The 21,423-nt window shown below is 36.1% G+C and overlaps 4 protein-coding genes, 1 long non-coding RNA gene and 1 pseudogene across 6 annotated transcripts; 2 read left to right on the top strand and 4 right to left on the bottom strand.

Moving 5' to 3' along the window:
• Positions 399–2,421, bottom strand: LOC104791917 (probable sodium-coupled neutral amino acid transporter 6). Its single transcript, XM_010517924.2, has 5 exons — positions 1,972–2,421; positions 1,728–1,880; positions 1,414–1,617; positions 871–1,336; positions 399–791 (listed from the first exon to the last, which is right to left on the bottom strand). Exons 1-5 carry the CDS (start codon positions 2,348–2,350, stop codon positions 671–673), a joined length of 1,323 nt encoding a protein of 440 aa, XP_010516226.1. The 5' UTR covers positions 2,351–2,421; the 3' UTR covers positions 399–670.
• LOC104791915 lies at positions 3,344–4,927 on the bottom strand. The gene is made up of 3 exons (XR_768974.1): positions 4,684–4,927; positions 4,346–4,368; positions 3,344–4,245 (listed from the first exon to the last, which is right to left on the bottom strand). It is a non-coding gene; the product is annotated as an uncharacterized LOC104791915 (long non-coding RNA).
• On the top strand, positions 5,298–8,267 carry LOC104791914 (alpha-soluble NSF attachment protein 2). Of its 2 annotated transcripts, XR_768973.2 has the most exons (10): positions 5,298–5,662; positions 6,008–6,057; positions 6,134–6,206; positions 6,299–6,378; positions 6,585–6,736; positions 6,906–7,065; positions 7,163–7,210; positions 7,307–7,387; positions 7,476–7,661; positions 8,004–8,267. XR_768973.2 is itself a non-coding variant. In XM_010517922.2 (9 exons), exons 1-9 carry the CDS (start codon positions 5,518–5,520, stop codon positions 7,554–7,556), a joined length of 870 nt encoding a protein of 289 aa, XP_010516224.1. In that variant the 5' UTR covers positions 5,298–5,517; the 3' UTR covers positions 7,557–7,800. The 2 variants fall into 2 exon arrangements, 1 of the variants encoding a protein (XP_010516224.1); XM_010517922.2 differs by lacking the exon at positions 8,004–8,267 and having other exon boundaries at positions 7,476–7,800.
• Positions 8,538–9,846, top strand: LOC104791913. Its single transcript, XM_010517921.1, has 4 exons — positions 8,538–8,765; positions 8,890–9,099; positions 9,224–9,560; positions 9,631–9,846. Exons 1-4 carry the CDS (start codon positions 8,717–8,719, stop codon positions 9,689–9,691), a joined length of 657 nt encoding a protein of 218 aa, XP_010516223.1. The 5' UTR covers positions 8,538–8,716; the 3' UTR covers positions 9,692–9,846.
• On the bottom strand, positions 10,443–11,487 carry LOC104791912 (annotated as a pseudogene).
• On the bottom strand, positions 11,687–13,766 carry LOC104791911 (staphylococcal-like nuclease CAN1). Its single transcript, XM_010517920.2, has 8 exons — positions 13,573–13,766; positions 13,294–13,349; positions 13,066–13,180; positions 12,860–12,973; positions 12,582–12,769; positions 12,409–12,465; positions 12,069–12,297; positions 11,687–11,972 (listed from the first exon to the last, which is right to left on the bottom strand). Exons 1-8 carry the CDS (start codon positions 13,696–13,698, stop codon positions 11,874–11,876), a joined length of 984 nt encoding a protein of 327 aa, XP_010516222.1. The 5' UTR covers positions 13,699–13,766; the 3' UTR covers positions 11,687–11,873.

Here is a 21,423-nt window from a genome sequence, read left to right as displayed (position 1 = left end):
AAAAAAAAAAAAAAAAAAAAAACATCAGCTGTTATTATATCCTTCCAGATAACAACGTTACTACCCATAATTAGATAAACAACCGATTGGGCTAATTGGGGTTTTAAAAAAAACAAAGCTCATATTTGAAAGCCGATTTCGGCCCATCTGAATCGGTTGAAAAATCTTTTTTCCCCTACCGAAGCGTGTCTGATTTTTCGCACTCGATCGATTCATTCTCATATCTAATCGCAGCAAATCCCATCAAAGCAATCTCTCTTGAGGAAGAAAGAAGAAATTAATAAATTATTCGAAGAGCCAATCGGAGTCTGGGGAGGTAAAGGAATACATATCATTTTGTCTTTTTTTTTCCATCTTATATAACTCTTCAGTTTTTTTTTTGTTCTGGATGAAAGGAATAATGTCTGATTCATATGTTCTTTGTTCATTCATAATGGTATACAAGATACGTTTTTAAAGAATTGTAACAATTTTATCTTTCCCTGATTTAAGTACATAGCAACAAAATATTGCACTTCCTATAGCTATTACAATGCATTTCCTGACAAAACCTATTTCACAAAAAAAAATATAAATTTAAATGCTAGCAAAAGAAAGGGAAAGCTAATGATTTTACATATTTCTTTGAAGTGATCATAGAGGGGACTACTTGCAAAACTTTTTCCAACGATTAGTTTGCTGCAAGGCTGTATAAATTCGTCCAAATAGCAATAATGCTAGTAGCAACTGCAAGAACAAGCATTATCGCAGCTAGGAGCTTCTCTCTTGAAGTCGATACACCATGGACATTCCTGCCATTTCAAAATCAGAAAACAAGTTAAATTAAGGATTTTACAGGAAATGTCATCTGATGAGACAGAGCTGATGTACCTTAGAACAATGGCGGCTGGAAATATAAATGCTATTGAAACAGTGGTGGTTGATCCCAAAAACTGAAAGAAGTACCAAATGTCCGGCACAGCGATTGCAGACAAGAAACAGCAAATCAGGAGAGCCAGAGTGAGTCCTATGAATCTTTTTGAGTCCTTTGCCAAGCACGGCTTCTTTGGGAACAAGAGTTCATCGAGATTTGCTCTCAATGAGAAGTTCAAGAGAGGAAAGACAAGCATGAGGTGAAGCGCGTAGCTGAGTCTGACAACGTCATTGAGAAGAGAACCAATGGAAGAACCAGAGCTCTGGTCAAAGTTCACTAGAACATCTGACATGGTTGCATCTCCAAACAGAAGATACCCGAAGAGTCCAGTGGCGAAGTAGATGGCAGCGCACAAGATGACAGAGAACTTAGTTGCTGGTATCACATGTAATGGATCTTTGAGCTCAAATCCAATTGGATGAACTGCATATTCATCACAACACGAAACTCAGAAACAGGACTAAAAAACAGAGAATGGTGTAAAGAGATGGGTTTCTTACCATTGAAATGAAACGTGAAGGCTGTTACTATAACAGGGGAAGCTGTAAAGAGTTTCCAAAACGATCCTCCATTTTTCAACTCTGGCAATAGTCTTGTATTCTTCGTTTTCCCATTCACTAACGCCGAGATCGCTAGCACGGAGCTAATGACAACAAATAGAACAGCAAGCAGAAACGATACCGCAGAACTAAATGCCAGTCTTTCTACATAACCCATTTACAAAATAGAAAAAAACCAATCAACAATCTCATACAAATGCATAGTTTATAATTAAGATTTCTAAGAACACAAAGATCGATCATGAGAAACTTACCAACACGTCTACACAAGACCAAAGGAAGCAAGACGAAGCAGTAGATAAACAACAAAGCGAAGATTCTCGTGTTCCACCAGTAAGAACCAAACCATTCTTGCAAAACTCCAACATGCTCAGATCCATTATGGTCATTACCCGAAAGCACATCTCCTGAGAGAGAGAGATAAACATAACACAAATCTGTTGTTAAGCTCTCAGAACTAAACCTCAACACTAAAGTTAGATCCAGATGAGTCTTTACCTATAATAATGGAGAAGATGACCATACATCCAAAAGTAGCAACCATCGTAGCAATCTGTACAGCGACGGATCCTGTTTTCCCAAACGACTCTTTCATAACTCCGGCGTATGTAGTTGATTCTCCGGCGAGTGTTGATTTCATTATGAATCCAACAGAGATCGTTGAAAGCCAAGCTATGATCGCGATCATCAGAAACGCTGGGATGATTCCGAGAACTTTAAACGCCGCCGGCATTGACATTATTCCGGCTCCGATTATAGTCGTCGACACGTTGAAAACGACGCCGGAGGTAGATGATCCATTCTTCCCAGACGAAGACGACGAAGAAGAAGAAGGTTCTTGCTTTGGTAAGAGATGCGTTTTGATCTGTGGTGACATCTTTTTACTAACCGCCGGAGAAACTTAAAAAACTTTGCCGGCGGGAAGAAGAAGCTTTTTTTTGTTTTTGGGTTGTTGTGTGAGGAAACGGCTTCATATAGCCACACGGGTTGGAAAGTACAGATACACCCTGGGCGTATTTTGCCTTCATCGCTTGTCGTTTGGGGGTAAAATAGGGAAAAATGATAATTTGACCATTGGGAAACCTGACAGGCTGGTCTAATTATCATGTCAGTGAGATTAACCAAATGATCTTCCGTCACGTAGTTGAAAACGTATAAAAACTATAGAACAAATACGAATATATATGGGTCCAACTCTAATCAATGTGCCACTTGGAACTCTTCAAGATCAAGACGAATGCATCTAGACGACAAAATGGCTACGTACAAGTGTGTTTTACCGTTTCTGATCTCATTTTCTCAGTTTATATAATTTTTATTTAATTTAAGTACTTCTATATAGTAAGCTCCCAAAATAAGTCGTTTTAAAAGTTTCGGGGGTATAATCATTATCATTGTCGGCCTCGAAGATGGCTCTCACGTGTTCGTTATGTCGAATGCAGAAGAATTATTGAAAACGTGATACACGAAAAACTTACTCAAGTTTTGTTTTTATATGATCATCGTTCTCTAAGGCACAGTATCAAGTTAGTCCGTTCATACTTATTGAATTTGTTTCGATATACTCATATACACGAAATGATATTCCTAACAGCTCTTAAGAACATCATTAGTAGAGTATCTCTCTTAAGTTACTCTCAAATTAATTAAATAATAATTAAAGTAAAGCAACTCTAAAATTATTTTTTGCAAAATCATTCCTTTGCTAGAGAAGAACCCAAAGAAGGTTGCTCAATCTTTTAAATAATAATTTTTTAATTTATGTTTAGTAATTATCAAACTTTAATAATCTAAAATGACAAAACAGTTATTAAAAAATTTATATTACATAAAACTTTGGAATCTTAAACATATTTTACAATCTTTGGAATATTAAACATATTTTACAAAATTCAAAATAGTTCACATATATTACAAAATTTGAAGATGAATCTTGTATCAAATGCATTTTTCTCAATTTCTTTTATTAAGAGCTTTACCAAAAATGGTTTTTTCCCCTTAGCTCCAAAACCTCTGTTTTAGGAATAGACTGAAAATATAAATGGATTGGAGGAAGTATATATAGTTCAGTGAGGAATCATATGGAGGGGAGTTACAAGCTACGAAAGTGAATCCTCTGCCAACGACATTGCTGTTGTCTCAATTTCAGATTCGCTCTGTTCTTCATTAAGTTCTTTGCGTACTCTACTTCTTTCCAAAAAAATTTGTAGCGCCCTGGAATGCTGTAATTCATAACAAGAGTGAGTATTAGCAAATTACCAAAAGCCAAATTTCTACAAAACTAATAGCTAAGACACGCTATGGATCATAAGTTGTGTAATCAGGACTGTTAAAACATAATAGGCACAGAGACTAACTGAATCATCAGGGATTTATCAACTTAATTCCATCGAGAACAAAAAGTACTATCAGATAACACCAAATTTCTCAAGCACATCTTTTTCAGTTCTATCAAAGTCTATAAGGCAAAATGGTTGACTACTTGCAACTAATGCAAATCCATTTCAGCAGTATTATCTGAAGATTAATGATGTTTCAAAAGTATGCATAAAAGGATAGCTCGATAAAAGAATTCTCAGCAACACTGACTCTAGAGGCTAGAGCATGGCCCTTGGAAACATGCTTAGAGAAAAAGAGAGAATGAAAAGGTAATGACCTAGCTAGACGAGTGTAGAGTAATTGCTTAGACAATTCGTTGCACTTCTCAATATATGCAGGCTCTTGAATTTGCTTGTTCTGCTCCAACAATTGCTTGTAGTAGGAATTCTCATGCTTCAGAAATCAAATTCAAGCAAGAGAGATTAGCTCATCAATATGTACAATTCCAAAGTTTCTAAAGCAATCATATTCAAGTTCATGATTCATTACACACCTCCACGATAAAATATCCAATACCTAAAACAGAAATTGAAAATAATATTCTCAGAATCAAGTCATCCAAAAGCACAAGACTTTTAATATAATTCACACATGTCAAAGCTAAATAACTTCTTGCAACCAAATCCTTGAAGTAAGAAAAGAACAACTGCCACGAGAGAGAGAGAGAGAGATAACAAAACAAATCATAAAAGACCCATCACGAGAAACCCCTATAACCAATCGTTTACAGAAAACTAAATCAACGAAGAAACAAGAAGACTTAGGTCAAACCAAACAAACAATAATATCAAATCCCGAAACTCAAATTCACGAAAGACGAAGCAAAGTTACCATTTTTCCTCTGCTGATGATTCCTTCCTCTCTGCTCGCAATTCAACGAAGAAGGTGAAAGCTTTAGCCGGGATTTAAGTTAGGGTTACGCCTATTTTGGTTAGCCATCGCCTCCGGTGACCATGAACCTCCAGATTAATCCGGGAAATTCAACAAATTCGATGTGAATCGATTGATTTTCCCAAATTTCGCATGAATCGCATCTTCAATCGCCTTTTCGCACGAGAGAGAAGAAATACAAAGAGTCGGGAAGAATATTAGAAAATGGGAAAAAAAAATTATTTTTATATTTCTAGTGGAACCAATGGCCAAACGCCACGTCGCGTTTCTCAGGGTGTTGCTCGAATTGCTTTCAGAAGCAATGATACTCAGCTTCTTGGACTCAAAAATGGGTTTTAAATTGAGAAATTGAGGCCCAACACTGAGAGTAACTCAAAGAGTACTCCCAGTAAAGATGGTCTAATGTCTACATATATCCTTTAGAGTTTGGCAACGTTACTAATTTGTAATTCGATATAACTAACGATTGGGCTAACTTGGGCTTTTTTTAAACAAAGCCCAATATAAAACAACCAAATTCAGCCCGTTTAAATCGGTTGAAAAATCTTTTTTCCCCTACCGAACGAAGCGTGTCTGATTTTTCGCAGTCGATCGATTCTCACATCTCTCTAATCGCAGCAAATCTCCCAATCGAAGAAATCTCTCTTGAGGAAGAAAGGAGAAACATTCGAAGAAACAATCGGATTCTGGGGGGAGGTAAAGAAGTATACGATCGGAGGTTAACCGGAGCGAAATCCGAGTCGAGTTTCGTGAGGAAACAAAAAAAAAAAGAATATGGGAGATCATCTGGTGAGAGCGGAGGAATTCGAGAAGAAAGCTGAGAAGAAGCTCAACGGATGGGGAATATTTGGATCTAAGTATGAGGATGCTGCTGATCTGCTCGAGAAAGCAGCTAATTCCTATAAACTCGCCAAATCATGTAATTTCCAATTTCTGTTTGATTATTGTTTTCATCTGATTGGTTTTGTGGGTTTTGTTTTGTTTGTTGATGATGAGGAAGAAAAGTTGAAAAATTGAGGACGTTTGATCTTAGGTTCAATCAGTTGCGTTGATTCGTCTATATATGGTCATGTGAGAGATAAGAGTTAGTATCATTTAGGGTCGATTTTGATCTGTTAGAAATTTGTAATTGGTAATTGCATACGAGAATTGTTATCGAGATTCAACATTTAGATTTTTCTGTTTGGTTGAGTTTTAATATATAGGATTCATGTTTTTTTTTTTTTTCCTTCTAATGATTGTTCTACTCTCCTTGCTTGTTCAGGGGATCAAGCTGGAAAAGCTTATCTAAAACTTGCTGATTGTCACTTAAAGGTAAATTCTTTGGCAACACATATGTGATACTGGAAGATTGTGTGGATAATTTGATAACATTGATCTGCATTTACAGTCAGACAGCAAGCACGATGCTGCTAACGCTTATGCTGAGGCTGCTAAATGCTACAAGAAAGTTGACACAAATGGTATGTATAAAGCCTCTTTTGTAAATTTTGGCATCTCAGTAATACAAGAGTGATTATCATGCGTACTAATATTACCATGACCTTATATGCAGAGGCTGCATCTTGCCTAGAACGAGCAGTGAATATATTTTGTGAGATAGGGAGACTCAACATGGCTGCAAGATATTACAAGGTATCATGCGTCTCTTTTGAGCATTAATAAGATAGCTTTATTGGGCCACTTGTTCAGTATTGCCTCCATGGTTCCTGTTTCTTTATGCATGTTGGATCCAGTCTTATTTTGTTTCTTTTTTTTATACACTATAGTGAGTTTGGTACTGACTTTCTGTAATTGTACAAATAGGTACATTAATGGGTTTCTTGTTTTACTTTTGACAGGAAATTGCTGAGTATTATGAATCTGATCAGAAGTTAGAGCAGGCTATTGCTTACTTTGAAAAGGCAGCTGAATTCTTTCAAAATGAAGAAGTGACCACTTCTGCAAACCAGTGCAATCTAAAGGTTGCACAATATGCTGCCCAGCTGGAGCAGTAAGATTTTGGCACCTTACGCTTTTTTTTTTTTGTATAAACGTTTGCACCTTACGCTTTTTTTTTGCACCTTACGCTTTGTTTGAAATCATGGTGTTCTATATGCATAAACGTTTTCTCTACTTTGGGACGGATTGATTGTTAATGTGCTTTTTGTGTTCTTTGATAGATATGAGAAGGCAATCAAGATTTATGAAGAAATAGCACGCCATTCACTTAACAATAACTTACTTAAGTATTCAGTCAAGGGCTATCTTCTCACTGCTGGCATGTGTCACTTATGCAAAGCCGATGTTGTTTCCATCACTAATGCGCTGGAGAAATATCAGGTTTTTCTTCTTCCACAGCAAACACCCGTAACATCAGCATTCTGGTGTGGGCCTTTGAGTAACTATGACATGTTTTCTAACTTCTGCTTTCCTGCAGGATCTGGATCCGACTTTTTCGGGAACACGGGAATGCAAGTTCTTAGCGGTAAAGTTTAAACATTGTTTAAAAAAAAAAAAAGAGAGATAGTGGAGTAGCTTACATGAAGTATGATAAGTTTTGTACATTTATTCACATGATTAGGACCTTGCTTCTGCTATCGATGAAGAAGACATTGCAAAGTTCACAGACGTTGTCAAGGAATTTGATAGCATGACTCCGCTGGTAAGGGCAGTAAACCACGTACTATTGAATGTGATTATCTTTTTTAACTATGTCTGGTTCTTGATCATGGAACTGGTATCAAATGCAGGATTCATGGAAGACAACCATGTTGTTGAGGGTGAAGGAGAAGCTCAAGGCCAAGGAGCTGGAGGAGGATGACCTTACTTAAACATCTTTATCCAGTGCGTTGCGTTTTAGAGGTTTCCCGGTTTGTATTATCGCTATGATCGATACTTCATATCCGACACTTCTTTGATTTGATTGTGTCTGTCTGGTTTGAGTTTTAAAGGTTTCTTAAGAGGTTTGGTCAAAAATTGGGGCTTGTTGTTTGGTATTGAACGTCTACATTTGTTCTCTCTGTCTCATCACTTTCATTTATGGGAACTACTCAAGTCTGTTGAAGTTTTTTTTTTTTTAATTTTGGTTAAAGAGATTCTCCTTCTTTCAAAGGTTTGATGAATCGAGAGAGGTTTTAGGTCTTCGTAATTGTTACGTTTACATCTAATAAAATTGTGGGTTGTCTTCTTATTGCTCTTATCTTCAACTGCACAAAAAAANTATCGCTATGATCGATACTTCATATCCGACACTTCTTTGATTTGATTGTGTCTGTCTGGTTTGAGTTTTAAAGGTTTCTTAAGAGGTTTGGTCAAAAATTGGGGCTTGTTGTTTGGTATTGAACGTCTACATTTGTTCTCTCTGTCTCATCACTTTCATTTATGGGAACTACTCAAGTCTGTTGAAGTTTTTTTTTTTTTTTTTTTTTTAATTTTGGTTAAAAGAGATTCTCCTTCTTTCAAAGGTTTGATGAATCGAGAGAGGTTTGAGGTCTTCGTAATTGTTACGTTTACATCTAATAAAATTGTGGGTTGTCTTCTTATTGCTCTTATCTTTAACTGCACAAAAAAAAAAAAAAAGAAGGAAAAAAACAATTGGAATAGAAAGAAGTACATCATAATACAGAGAACTCAAATGAAGAACAATGAATTCAACAAACAACTTGTTACAAGAACGTTCATGAAACGGGATAACAACTTGTCAATATACTCCATAGAGAAGCTCCAGCTGAACAACGAGGAAAGATCAAGATAAATTGAATTGACCTTAATACCCTTAAGGATGTTCCCTTGAATTTTAACAAGTCGAAATAGAGAGGGGATATTTTGGTCAATGTAGATTGCTCAAAGCCCTTAATCGCCGAGAGAGAGAGAGAGCAGAGAGCAGAGAGCAGAGAGAGTCCGTCCCGATAAAACAAAACCCAGAACCAGAAGGCTTTCTTAAATCCGCAGCCGCAGCCGCAGCCAGCCACATCTCTAACCCTTTAAGGCTATGTCGTCCTCCGCTCAAACCATGTCTTCCTGGTTCAGTAAATTCTCCAGTAAGCTATGTATCTCTGTCATCTGATGATTCTGATCGATTTGTCGTAATAAAGTAATGGGATATTATTAGGTATTTCAAGTTGCTTAATATTTTTTTTTTTTTTGATGTTTCCTCTATCTCAGAAGCTGAGACAGGAGTCTTGTGGGATCTGGATGATTGCCCAATCCCTAGTGATCAAACACCTGCGTCGATCTCTGATAATATCAAATTAGCTCTCAAGAATAATGGTTACACTGGTAACGTTTCGATGGTTGCTTATTCCTCTTCTAGCGTGGAGCAGATCAATGAAGAAGAAGAGTTTGAATCTGCCGGCATCAAGCTTATCGAGCCAGGTTCTCTCACTAATGACTTCTTTCCTTTTTTATTTTTTTATTTTTTTTGTTTAAATTTGAAAACAAAACAAACCCCGTCGTCGTATTCGTTCAATTAAGTATTTCAATTAATTTTTTTTTCCAGATTCGAGGTCAAAACTGATTTCCATGTTTAAAGATATCCACATCTGGGGAATCACTCATTTGAATGATCCAACAAATTTGTTGATCATCTCCGACGACGACATCTCCCAAAATGAAGGTATCGTAGAAGCATTGGTGCGTTTGAGGAAAAGAGACAACAATATCCTCCTGTCTCACCCTCAAAACGCATCAGGTCTGCTGCTCTCTACTGCAACATCGGTTTGGCTTTGGAACAGCCTATCAACTGGAGGGAATCCTATCAACAAAACCGGAAGCACCTCTTGTCCTCGATGTGCCAAACGGCTTGCCAATAAGCTGAAGAAGAAACGTCCGATCAAGTAAGCAACATTTACCGTTTTAGCAATCAATTAACCTAATTTTACTGTTTTTGTTTGCTCTGTTTACCAGCAAACTCTCCGGCAAGTTTCTGGCGACTCTGTCTCGTAAAAGGAAGAAGACCGGCTATTAAAGAACAGTACTAGTAATGTTTTTTCTATTTTTAATTTTAGTATCACTTGTTTGAACAATATGCCCCTAGTTAAGTGATTCCTCTCGTCTCGTGGATATTGCTTCGTGTTTATAGTAATCTTTTGAATTAATGTTATTTTAATTAGCTTGCGCCAATTTGCTTATTACACAGCTCATTCATATTCATATGAGCACATATTTATTACACTACATCCTATGCCACTACAGGTATAAAAATATACCTATAAGCTCAGCGAAAGACATTATTGAATTGTATTCATGGTCAAATAGTTTTTGATCATTGATACTATTTTATTTATGTGTGCTAGTCGATATATATGGGGGACTTGGTAAAATTTTGGTTTGGAAATTTACAGTACAGTACTTTGTTAAGATGTGCCGCCAATTAGTAGGACTGTTCGGTTCGGTTTGGTTCAGAAATTTGGTATTTCAGGTTGTTCGGTTTGGGAAAATTAAAGAATTTCAAATTGAACCGAAATAATATTCAATCGGACTAGCAAGAAGGAAGGTTATATGAAACCTCTCTTTGGTGTTCGATATTTTTAGCGATTACTCAAATATCTAACATCAAAGAGTAGAGCAAATCCTGATCCTGAGGACTAGCCGTCATGACACTGCCAATAAGCTTGCTTGTATTGTATAATGTGTCCCTAGCTAGCTAGTTAAGTTAAGTTATCCCTCTCGTGTTTTTAAGTTCAAATTTATGTTTATTGCTCTATCTCTGACTGCACGTTTTAAGATTCCACATAACATGGAAAAAAATATTCTTTACATACAATACATATATATGTCTTGAAAAATGAATACGTTATCATGACACACCACATAGATTGTGAAAGGAACCACTAAGCAAAGAGATTGAGGACATATATATATATATATATACTAACACCAATTCTCGTTGTCATCGACCATAACAAGCAAAGCAATGATAAAAGCATAATCAACCTCTGGATTTACTCTCACCTTGAAATTATATTTCCCTTTGCAGAAACTTCCCCATGTAAACTTATGTGTCACCTGCAATATAAGGATTTTCAATTCTTCACCAATGTATAAAAATTGCCAAGATTATTGATAAGTATGGGGTTTTTAACTTTTACCCCTACCCCCGCGATGAGAGCATCCGATTTGAAAACTTTGAAAGATATATTGGAGTATCCTCCTGAAGCATGAAATTTGACGTCTTCTTGACATTGTTGTTATCAGGCAAGAAAACATCCACAGATGTTTTCAATGAAACCGCTTGAGATTGTTGTACCGTGAAGAGCAAGTCTTCTCTCTCTTTGCTCTCTCCTCTATGCACTTCCCACTTGTTCTTCAACGCAAGTCCCTAAACACACATGCACAATTTCAAAAAAAGAGTCTTTTCTTTTATTTATTTGTTGTTGTTGAAAGATATAAAATGTTTTGGTAACCTTCTGGCGCATTGTAAGGATGGTGAAACCGGCTGGATCACGCATAATTATTTTACGGTTAAACCCCCAAGCTTGTCCATCAATTTGTAGGAGCAGATTACCGCTTGGATCAAACACTTCGTAATGATCTTTAGAGAAATTCTGAACTTTCCTCTTTACCAATAGATCCATTGGGTATGGATTACAGAACTGATCGCTCACTACGCTTATCGCGGGATCTCCTACTTGCCATTCTGTTTTCTTATTCTTCGGCATTTTCCAATAATATCAAGAACAAGAAGAAGAAGAAGATTGCAAAAGATTATGAAAGGCTCTTGCTTTAGAGCCCTTGATAATCCTCCTAATGGTGAAGAATTATCAAAAACACCTTTTTCACATTTTCTTCAAAACTATATATCAACTAAAAATAAATTTGAAATTGCAAGATTGTTTTTTTTTTTTTTACTTCTCTGGTTATGAATCAGACTTTTATTCTCAACCATAGATTGTTAAACCCCCAAAATAAACTATGTCCCCTTATATTTAGAAACAAAACAACTAAGAGTACGTAGCTTCTGTTTCAAGGTACAAAGAGAGATTGTCTATTGCCAAAAAATACTTATCAATACATAATACATTTACAGAGTTCTCTTACAATTACAACAACAAATCACAGGTTCTTTACTTCACAATAATCATATCAAATAATATTGTTTTTCTTTGTTCTGTTTTGTATATAAAACTAAACATAGAAGGTGTATCTCATTAATTGCCTCCACGTTTGTTCTTTCTCCACTCCCATGGCTTCTCTGGATTAGAAGATGCCCACAAGCCAATTCTCTTTTGCCTAGCCTCGTTTTCCCACTGACAAAAAACACACACAAAAAAACCTTTAAACATCTCAAAGACTAATCCAAGAAGCTCGTTAATGTGATGCACAAAGGTTTACAGTTGTCTTACCTTTGCAAGCTCTGCACGCTTGTCATAGGCTACATAATGCCAAGCAAGACCTTTCTTTAGCATTACTTCCTGTACAAATTTTCCATTGCAGTATATATCTCCTACACATCTTCCATAGCGATCCTCTGTATAAACTAATACTTTCAAGCATTTCCCTTCAACCATCTTGAGTAGCTCATCATGCGCCTCTTTACCATAAGGCATTTTGCTCTCCGGTGAATCTATTCCGCTGTTTTGTTTTCATTCCTTTGTTCTTAAAACTCCATATATATATACATCTTTTGATTAAAAAGACCTTAATTAAAATGAGTTTATCTCATGAATGGAAGAGTGTTTTTACCTTAGTCTAATTCTGAACTTTTTAGCAAGCACTTCCTCATTTTTAAAACTTATCATCCTAAGCACAAGATAAATAAAAAAAGGTTCAGAAGGATTATGACTTACATAGCTCAATTTTGATTTGACTCTATGATCTTCTTGTGATAAGTGCATATCAAAATTAATGAGACAAACCTGTAACCAGAAGATATGATCTTCTTGTGAAGTGCATCTGCTTCAGTATAATTCCTCTTCTCACGCGCTTTGGCTCTTTTAACCGCTGCAATACTCACTTCCTTAGGAACAGAGGATGACACAAGCGGGTCTTTGCTACTCACATACACAGTAACGGTATCTCCATCTGACACAGATTTCGTATCCACCTTATTTCAGTTAAACAATTTCTTGATCAGCAACAACATTATCATCATATTCCCAAAACCTTTTAAAGATTCATAGAAAGTTTTTCTAACCGGAAGCGTATTGAGCTCAAACCGAACTCCTTTAGGTAAAGTCACAGGAGATTCATGAGTAGGGACCTCAACAAGATTGTGAGGCGAAGGCAGCCCATAGAAAGACAAAAATCCCTGTCAATGGCATTAACAAATGAACCATATCAATAATGTTATCCAAACTCGCTAACATAATCCGCAGCTTGAAATTAGTAAATTGTTAGTACCTCAACATCTGCTTTTTGATGGTTCTTTAGAGTAGCGATAACAAGCCTAGAGGCTTCCTCAGCAGTTTTAGGCCGAGGCTTAGCTTGCTTCCATGCCTCAAGTATTTTTCTATACCTTTTGTTTTGGAAGAAAAAGACAAATATTAAAACAATGTGAAAACATCAAATTAATCTTTAGAACCACAAGAGAGAAAGATATTGACGATGATCTGTGTATTGTTTCTTTACCAGTTTGCTTGTGCCTTTGAAGAAGACACAACGTAATTCCCAAGCTTTTCCGGAACCTAAAAAAATAAAATGAATGTTTAGATTATGATCAATCTCTAAAACAGAATTGTGGATGAATCTATTGGTTTACACAATTTAGAACTTAGAAGTGAGTTTTAAAACAGAGCTAAATATCAGATCAACGACTAGTAAGCTGGAGAATAAAAAAACGAAAATTTAGGAGAAATAGCAATGAAGATATATATATATATATATATAGATATAGACAGAGAGAGAGACCTGAGAAGTGGTTTCAAAGTTGAAGAGATCACGGGAAAGAGCTGAAACAGAGGCGGAGCCGCCATGAGGCTTATTGTCCGTCGTGGGATTCAGACATTTCCGGAGTAACCTAATCGCGTTACCCATTTCTTAGATTTGATCTTCAAGAAAAAGGAAAAAAAAAAAAAAGAATTTTGATCTTTCTCGTAGGAAAGTCTTTGATTCAGTTATATGGAGCAGAGAGATTGTTTATCAGACAAGCGAAATCTTACGTGGCAGTTTGTTATTGGATAAGAAGCTAATGTTATGAATTAATTGTATTTTTCCTTTTTTTTTTTTTAATGAAAGTATTAGGTGCCTTGTCGTAATCAGATTCCATTGGATTTGTCGATTTGAAGACTTTTTTTTGTTAAACTCACACAAGTCACTAGCTTGGGGTTTAAGCAATCTTAACGACTCATTTAGCTTTACTACTGCTCAAAATATCTCCTATATATGGCGATGCGATTACCACAAATTATTATAACGCGGAATTTTTTTTGGCTTCTACATCCTACTTCTTCAATTTACAGTATTCTTTTTTTTTTCTTCTCTGCGTAATTTATAAGAATTCTTGTTATTATTTTTTTTACAGCTAGAATTCTTGTTATTGGTATAGTTTGTGTTATTACAAAGTAACTAATTAAGGATTATTCAGGATAACCAACCTTTGTGCACATGATTCCTTAAAAATTTTATGGAAGATTCGAATTCTATATATTTGATATTGTGGATCCATAATATATGGGGTGAACATATGTTTTGCTTAATTAAAATTGAGAAAATGGGATTATAATTAACAATTAATCTACGTCCACCACTATATCGGACATAGCTGCATTTATTGAGTCGGTGAATGATTCATCTGCACATTATAATGTCAATGTGAAAGTATTTGCTTCTTAACAAAGGCATATATATATATATATATGAATATTTGTGATACAATAAAACAATCATGATCTTCTCATTACGTATATGTGAGACAGTTAGATCATTTGTAGGAGTAGTAAATTTCTCACTTTATAAAAAAACGTTAGTTTTTTTATTTTATTTTTGTGTGTGTGTGGGGAGATGTACAATGATGATGTTCAAATTTTTTTGGATTGTCTCTCTTTTAGCCTTTGTGTTTTATCTAGTTTGACTATTTGAATGCGCTTAGACTTAATTTGTAAAGATTGATCTGCTTCAGTGCGCAAGTCTTGCACAAAGCAGGGTTCTATGTCTTACATGCATATATTCTTGGTACGGCTGGAAATGCAGTCGACCCAAATTCACAGTATACTATAAATTGGCATTATTTGGTCACGGAAAGAATACGTGAGTGTTTTTAAGTGTTTATTATTATTATTTTATATTTTTTTCTAAATTTTTTTTAATTAATTTTACTTTCCTGAAAAACTAACGCCACTTCCACCTGTGGTTACCTCTCTCTCCGCTCGTTCGAGAATTAATTTTAAACCCTCTTCCTCATTCTGTCAAGGTAATTATCTCACTTTATTAACTTAAATCTACGTTAGTATTATTTTTATTTGCAAACTAAATTATATATATATATATATATATATATATATTGGTGTAGGTGGGATATGCGCTCTCTCCCCTTTTCCATGTATGTCAATCAATCTGATTATTTGAAGTATATTAAAACCACCTTATGTAGAGGAGGTTTTGAACTTATTAACATTGATGCTTATATGGACTATAGATTTGTTATCTATGAAGATAAGAATATTAATCATCTAGAGGGAATCATCTCTGCTACATATATCTCTGCTTTAGAGACATCATGTATCAATGTAACTCAACTATCAGCCCCGAAAAAAAAGAGTAAGTAATTAATTTAATATTTTTACTTTGTATGATTTGTTTATATTATTTTTTGTCCATAATAGGAAGACTACCATTTGGAACATCCCAATACCCCTGTAATTAAAGGGTATATTTAAATTCCTATCTATGCTAGTGATCTAAAATCAACGAACATGTATAAAAAAACAAAATAGATTAAAAAAAAAACCTTCATAACACGCCGCTTATTTGCATTGTCTGTGTACGTTGGTGATTCCGTCGAGGTAACAGTTGGTCTGAAAGGATGAGGATGTAAAGGACTCTTGCGCTTCGTAGACCATATTCATATTTTTTTGAGAAATTCCTTTAAATATCATTAAAAATATTTTTTTTTAAAAATACTACATTTTAGTTTTTTTTCCAAAAGTACCACAAAAGTTTTTTTTCCAAAATTACCACAAATTTTGGATTTTTAAAGATGTAAATTTTCTTTTTTACGTTTGGGTTGACACATTTAGTTTTAAGGTATAGTTTTTAGGGGTAGAGTTTAGTATTTAGAATTTAGGTATTAGTTTTTAGTACTAGAACTTTAGTTCAACTATGTGGTATTTTTGGAAAATTACATATTAGTGGTATTTTTGAAAAAAAACTAAATTGTGCTATTTTTTAAAATAAAAACCAATTTTAGTGGTATTTATGACAATTGATCTATTTTTTTTAATAGTTACTTTTCCAGTTCTTTTTATAGTTACTTTTCTTTCAATGTCCTGAACACGTCTGAAAGAAACAAATACAGATCGAAAATTACAAATTACATTACAAACACTGTAGATCTGAAAGAAACAAATACAAAGCAATTAATTTAATATTTTTACTTTGAATGATTTGTGTATTCTTTATTTAATTGGTCCTCATTATTTTCAGCTAGGGGCGGTGCCAAAATTTCTCCCATTGTGATTTCGTAGATGTGAGAATTAGTAAACAGGTTTTTAATTGGGCTTACACCCGAAGACCACCAGCCCCACTACTTTTAATCTCAAAGGATGATCGCCTTGTTGTTGATGTCGCTGCTTTGAGGAATGCTGGATTTGCCATTTTCATGGCATATGATGGTGCGACTTCAGCAGTACTGAAGAATAGTGCTCATTGTGCTCTTCCATGGGCCCCTGAAACAGGAAGTGGCATATCGAGACGGGAGGTTTGGGATGGCATAACTATGGGGGAGGTTTGGCAGGTTTAATTTATTCGTGTGTTTTTATATCTTTTGGAAAAACTGTTAAAGTTTTAGCTTTTGTATAATTTTAGAATGCTAAGTACGTTCTTGGAAAGTTTAACATTTTGTATAACACGCTATTGGGAGCTTTTGAAAACTTTTTTTTTTAAGTTAAGCATTTTTGTATGAAGTACCCTTGATCACAAAATAACCAATAAAAATACCCTTAAAAAAACAGTCTTGAAATTTTTTTTTCACACACTATGGATTTGTTAAGCGAGATTCAACAATTTCATAAAAAGAAAAACTCAACTTCATTCCATGCGTCCCCGGCAGAACAATTAAATAGTGTTATGAAACTAGAGAGTTGAAGGATGAAATCTCTTGTTCTTATTAATGATAATGAATAGATGTTACATATATATAGAGAGTACAAAGGCCAAAGCCCAAACCGACATAGCCTAAGTCTCATGGACGAATGGGCCTAAATCCTAGAGATACATAACATGGGCCGTAAGGCCAAGAACCAATGGACTGTATATGGGCCGTATGGCCATGTCCTAATGGACTGTGAACGGGCCGGTCTATGGAGTCCACTAAGTGTTTTACAACACTCCCCCTTGGACGAGATGACCGTGCCTATGTTGGATGGGATCGCTGCAATGTGCTTAGGGGATGCTGCCTCATTAAAACCTTACCAGGAAAACCCAATGGGACAAAACCTTGGTGAAGGAAAAAGAGTACAGCACACATTGCTCCCCCTGATCCAAACATCACTCCAAGTCCTGAAGCCTCCGCATCCCAATCTTGTGCGTGAGCTTCTTGAACGTTGATGTCGGCAATGCTTTGGTGAAGAGATCGGCTGAGTTGTCGCATGATTGAATTTGCACCACTTGAACTTCAGTAAGATGTGCTTCTTCCGATCTCCCTTGATGTAACCTTCCTTGAGTTGTGCGATACAGGCCGAATTGTCCTCATATATGACCGTTGCTTCTTTGCTGTCGTCCATGCCGCTATCCGTCCATATATGTTGAGTCATCGAACAGAACGCACTAAACCTTCTTTGCTATAACCTGCATCAACAATACCAACTAAAACCTTCTTTGTTATAGTTAGTATAATATAAACCCAAATCTTACCTTCCTTGTAGGTAACATAATAAATACTTAATTTTACTCTAGTGCCTTTGGGTTAGTCAAGAACTAATTCTTGCTAGGAGGTTCACGGCAAAACTTATCTCTGGTCTAGTGTGGCTAGCCAAGATTAATTCTCCTATAGCACTGAGGTATGGCATTTCAGGACCGAGAACTTTCTCATTGTCCTTCTTTGGACCAATGGATCTTTATCCAAATCAATGCTCCTTACAACCATTGGGCTAGTCAATGGGTGAGCTTAGTCCTTATTAAAACTCTTGAGTACTTTTCTGTATATGCCATTTGATGCACAAGGATTCTATCATTTATGTACTCAAGTTGTAACCCCAAACAGAATTTTTCTTTTGCCTAGGTCTTTCATTTCAAATTCTTTCTTGTTTGGGCGATTTAACCAGGGGTTCCAAGGATGTTTAAATCATCCATATAGACTGCTATTATCACAAATCCTTTGTTTGCAAACTTCTTTATAAATACATGGACTGATGGGATCATTATTATAGCTTTCTTTAGCTAGGTACTTGCTTAAACTATTGTACCATATACACCCACTTTGTTTCAGTCCATAAAGGTATTTGTCTAGCCTTATGCAGTATTTTCTCGAGAACCACTCTTATAATTGAGCTCTATACCCTCTGGTAATCTCATTTCATTTTCCAGTGGACCATGTAAGTATACGGTTTTAACATCCATTAACCGTAAATCCAGTTTTTCTTTTATAGCCAGACTTATTAAAGTCGTTGCATCCATCACAGGGAGTAAGTCTCCTCATAATCTATTCCTGGTCTTTGAGAGAATCCTTGTGCTATAAGCCGTGCTTTATCTCACGCTTTCATTACTCTAATTTCTCTTTCTTACAAAGACCAACTTATGTCCAACTGGTTTATATCAAGTGTTGTCCTTAAGGTCGGACCAAACACATTTCTCTTCTTTAAAGAGTTTAACTCCACGTCAATGGCTTCTTTCTATTTTAGCCAATCTTTACTTTGAGTGCACTCTAATATAGACGTGAGTTTCTGATCCTCATTTACTTCAAGTGCTACCTTGCATGCAATTATTTCATTAATGTCGACATCTTTGCAGTTCCATTTTATTCTAGACATGATATAGTATATCGAGCTCTTATTATTATTAATACCTTAAGGACCTTGAGGTTTAGCGTCCCAAACCTCATTGTTGGTACCTTAGGATTTGCCGCGGCCATGTCTATACTCTTCCTTAACCTCGGTTTTATTTGCACCTTTCTTAGATTTCCGAAGGTTCTTTTCTATGGAACATATTGGTCTATTTAGACTCTGTAGCAACTTGATTATTGTGTTCCTTTTGAACATCAATACGTACTGGTGCATTACAAGCTGGTATGTACGATTTCATAATTCTCTTTGGGTCATTAAAGGAATCTTGGCAATTGAATAGCTAGCTTTTGCAAATGTATAATCTCGAGGATCTTGCCAATTTAAGGATGTTTGATTCCATAATATTTCTTTGACCAGCTTGTCTTTCTCTCCACCCAATGTAGGGAATTCGGATTCAGCAAACTGACAATCCGTGTATCTGGCCACATATAAATCACCCATAGTTGGCTCAAGATACTTAACAATGGTGGGAGAATCATATCAATATATATTCCCATCCTCCTTTGAGGTCCCATCTTTGTTCTCTGTGATGATGCAATATAAACGGCACACCCGTATATTATTTTAGATGGGATATGTCTGGCTTATGACCCGTTATGCATTTGGGAATATTTATACTCACTAGATGGCCTGATGCGTATAAGTTCTGTTGCATGTAATACTGTGTGTCCCCAAGCCGACACAAGAAGCTTCGACCTCATGAGTAATGGTCGAGCAATTTATTAAGTGCGTTTAATGAAGGATTCATCTAATCCATTCTCTGTATGTTCATGTGCCACAGGGTGGTCCACACTCCCCCCCATGGACATACCATTATTATTAAACGCTTGGGATATAAATTCACCAGCACTATCTAGACTTATAGTCTTAAGTGGAAAATTTCTTTAGTTACATTTGCTGGTGATGGCCTTATAAATGAGTTTCCCTTGTGTACATGCTACACACGTGAGATTGTAGGGATAACTCTTCTCTCTCTTAGGAGTGTGCCCATTTTATTTAATATCAACATACGCATCATGTTAGAAACACGGATGGCCAATCCGGTCATGCCATAAAGTGAATTATTGAACATTTCGTTCATTGCCATATTAGCCTCTATTATATTAATCTTAGCATGGTAAAAACCAGTGGCTAGTGCAAGGTATAGACTTCTAGGATTCTCTTTAGATCCTTGGGTGATCTTAGTAATATATATAGGAACTCTTGGTTTCCTTCACCCTTTATTTCAATATGGAAACCATTCAAATGAATGTCCTTAAGGCTCAATAAGCTTCTCTTAGAGCTGGGTGATTATAATGCAACACTTAGTTCAAAATGTGTGCCATAAAATATATGCCTGGCCGTAGCCTTTACTTAGGCTTGCTATACCCGCTTATCTTTGCTAATATTGGCTTTGTGTGGCTTAATCCACTATCCACCACACTTATTTTCTTGTCCTTAACCATTTCCAATAATGGACAAGGATTTATGTTTTAATATATATTAAAGGAAATAAAATAATTGGATTTAAATCAAAATAATAATTCAATCAAATTCAAAAGCATAGAAATTAAAATAATACACCACATGAGTTTAAATATTTTTCTTTAGGCAATCAAAATCTCATAATCCAATTTAGGAGTTCTGCATGTCTTTATCTTATGGTTTTCTATACCATAATTATTATTACAAGTGGACTTGGTCTTATGTTGCGGGTTTAGATAACCCGCGGCCTTTACCCCGACCGCGGCCGAAGCCTAATCGGTTTCTATAGCCTTGACCATCATAATTATGTCTTTGGTAAGTCCCACGACCAGGACCACCATGTCCACTTCTTCCTCGGCCACGGCCATACTTGTCTCTATGGACATAGATAGACTCATTAGTCTCTTTGGCTCTTTAGGCTCTTTAGGATTTTTCTTTGTCATGTCAACCTTGTGAGCTTCATTGCACTTTTCATTTACACATCGGTGACAAACCGATTTAGCCTTGATTTGCGGTTTAAAGGACCCACGGCCCCTACCACCGCGGCCACGGCTACTACGGCCGTAACCATAAAAACGGCTTGCCTGGCCCCAACGACCACCACGTCCTCTGCCACCACGGCCATGGCCATAGTGTCTTTTTCTGTGGACGTAGTTGGTCTCCTTGGGCTCTTTTTCCGGTAATGGGGTTGTACCGGGAGGTCTCATAGCACTATTCATCAACAACTCATTTTCATGGTACTGTTGCTGAAGTACTATATTGTGAGTACTAAAAGTAGACAAAGTCTTCTCTAGTAACTCTCTCTCCGTGACTTCAGTACCACACAACCTTAGGATTGAGACAATCTTAAAAGCTCTGAGTTATACTCATCCATGGATTGGAATTCCTGGATCCTTAGGTTTTTCGAATTGAGCCTTTGGTAGGAGCACCATCTATTGGTGTCCATATTGTTTTTCAACTCTGTCCAAAGGTCAATAAGATTCTCAATGGTATGGTACTTGGTCCTTGAGACTCTCAGCAAGGTGATGGTGTGTATGCAAAATTGCCTTACATTTATTCTTTTAGTGCAACCATTATC

This window comes from Camelina sativa, chromosome 6 (genome assembly GCF_000633955.1).
Source record: "Camelina sativa cultivar DH55 chromosome 6, Cs, whole genome shotgun sequence".
NCBI classification, from domain to species: Eukaryota; Viridiplantae; Streptophyta; class Magnoliopsida; order Brassicales; family Brassicaceae; genus Camelina; species Camelina sativa.
The sequence above is the reverse complement of the archived record's forward strand: the minus strand, read 5'-3'. Positions and strand labels throughout refer to the sequence as shown.

Bases quoted from the DNA above. Each gene is read 5' to 3' on its own strand.
- LOC104791914 (XM_010517922.2), top strand. From the start codon at position 5,518: ATGGGAGATCATCTGGTGAGAGCGGAGGAATTCGAGAAGAAAGCTGAG. The intron at 6,207-6,298 runs GTATGTATAAAG...CCTTATATGCAG, and splicing joins CAAGAAAGTTGACACAAATG to AGGCTGCATCTTGCCTAGAA. The intron at 6,737-6,905 runs GTAAGATTTTGG...GTTCTTTGATAG, and splicing joins TATGCTGCCCAGCTGGAGCA to ATATGAGAAGGCAATCAAGA.
- LOC104791917 (XM_010517924.2), bottom strand. From the start codon at position 2,350: ATGTCACCACAGATCAAAACGCATCTCTTACCAAAGCAAGAACCTTCT. The intron at 1,881-1,971 runs GTAAAGACTCAT...TCTCTCTCTCAG, and splicing joins CATCTTCTCCATTATTATAG to GAGATGTGCTTTCGGGTAAT. The intron at 1,337-1,413 runs GTAAGAAACCCA...ATGAATATGCAG, and splicing joins CTTCACGTTTCATTTCAATG to TTCATCCAATTGGATTTGAG.
- LOC104791911 (XM_010517920.2), bottom strand. From the start codon at position 13,698: ATGGGTAACGCGATTAGGTTACTCCGGAAATGTCTGAATCCCACGACG. The intron at 12,298-12,408 runs GTAAAAACACTC...AAAACAAAACAG, and splicing joins AAGTTCAGAATTAGACTAAG to CGGAATAGATTCACCGGAGA. The intron at 11,973-12,068 runs GTAAGACAACTG...GTTTTTTGTCAG, and splicing joins AGCGTGCAGAGCTTGCAAAG to TGGGAAAACGAGGCTAGGCA.
- LOC104791913 (XM_010517921.1), top strand. From the start codon at position 8,717: ATGTCGTCCTCCGCTCAAACCATGTCTTCCTGGTTCAGTAAATTCTCC. The intron at 8,766-8,889 runs GTAAGCTATGTA...CCTCTATCTCAG, and splicing joins CTGGTTCAGTAAATTCTCCA to AAGCTGAGACAGGAGTCTTG. The intron at 9,100-9,223 runs GTTCTCTCACTA...TTTTTTTTCCAG, and splicing joins CATCAAGCTTATCGAGCCAG to ATTCGAGGTCAAAACTGATT.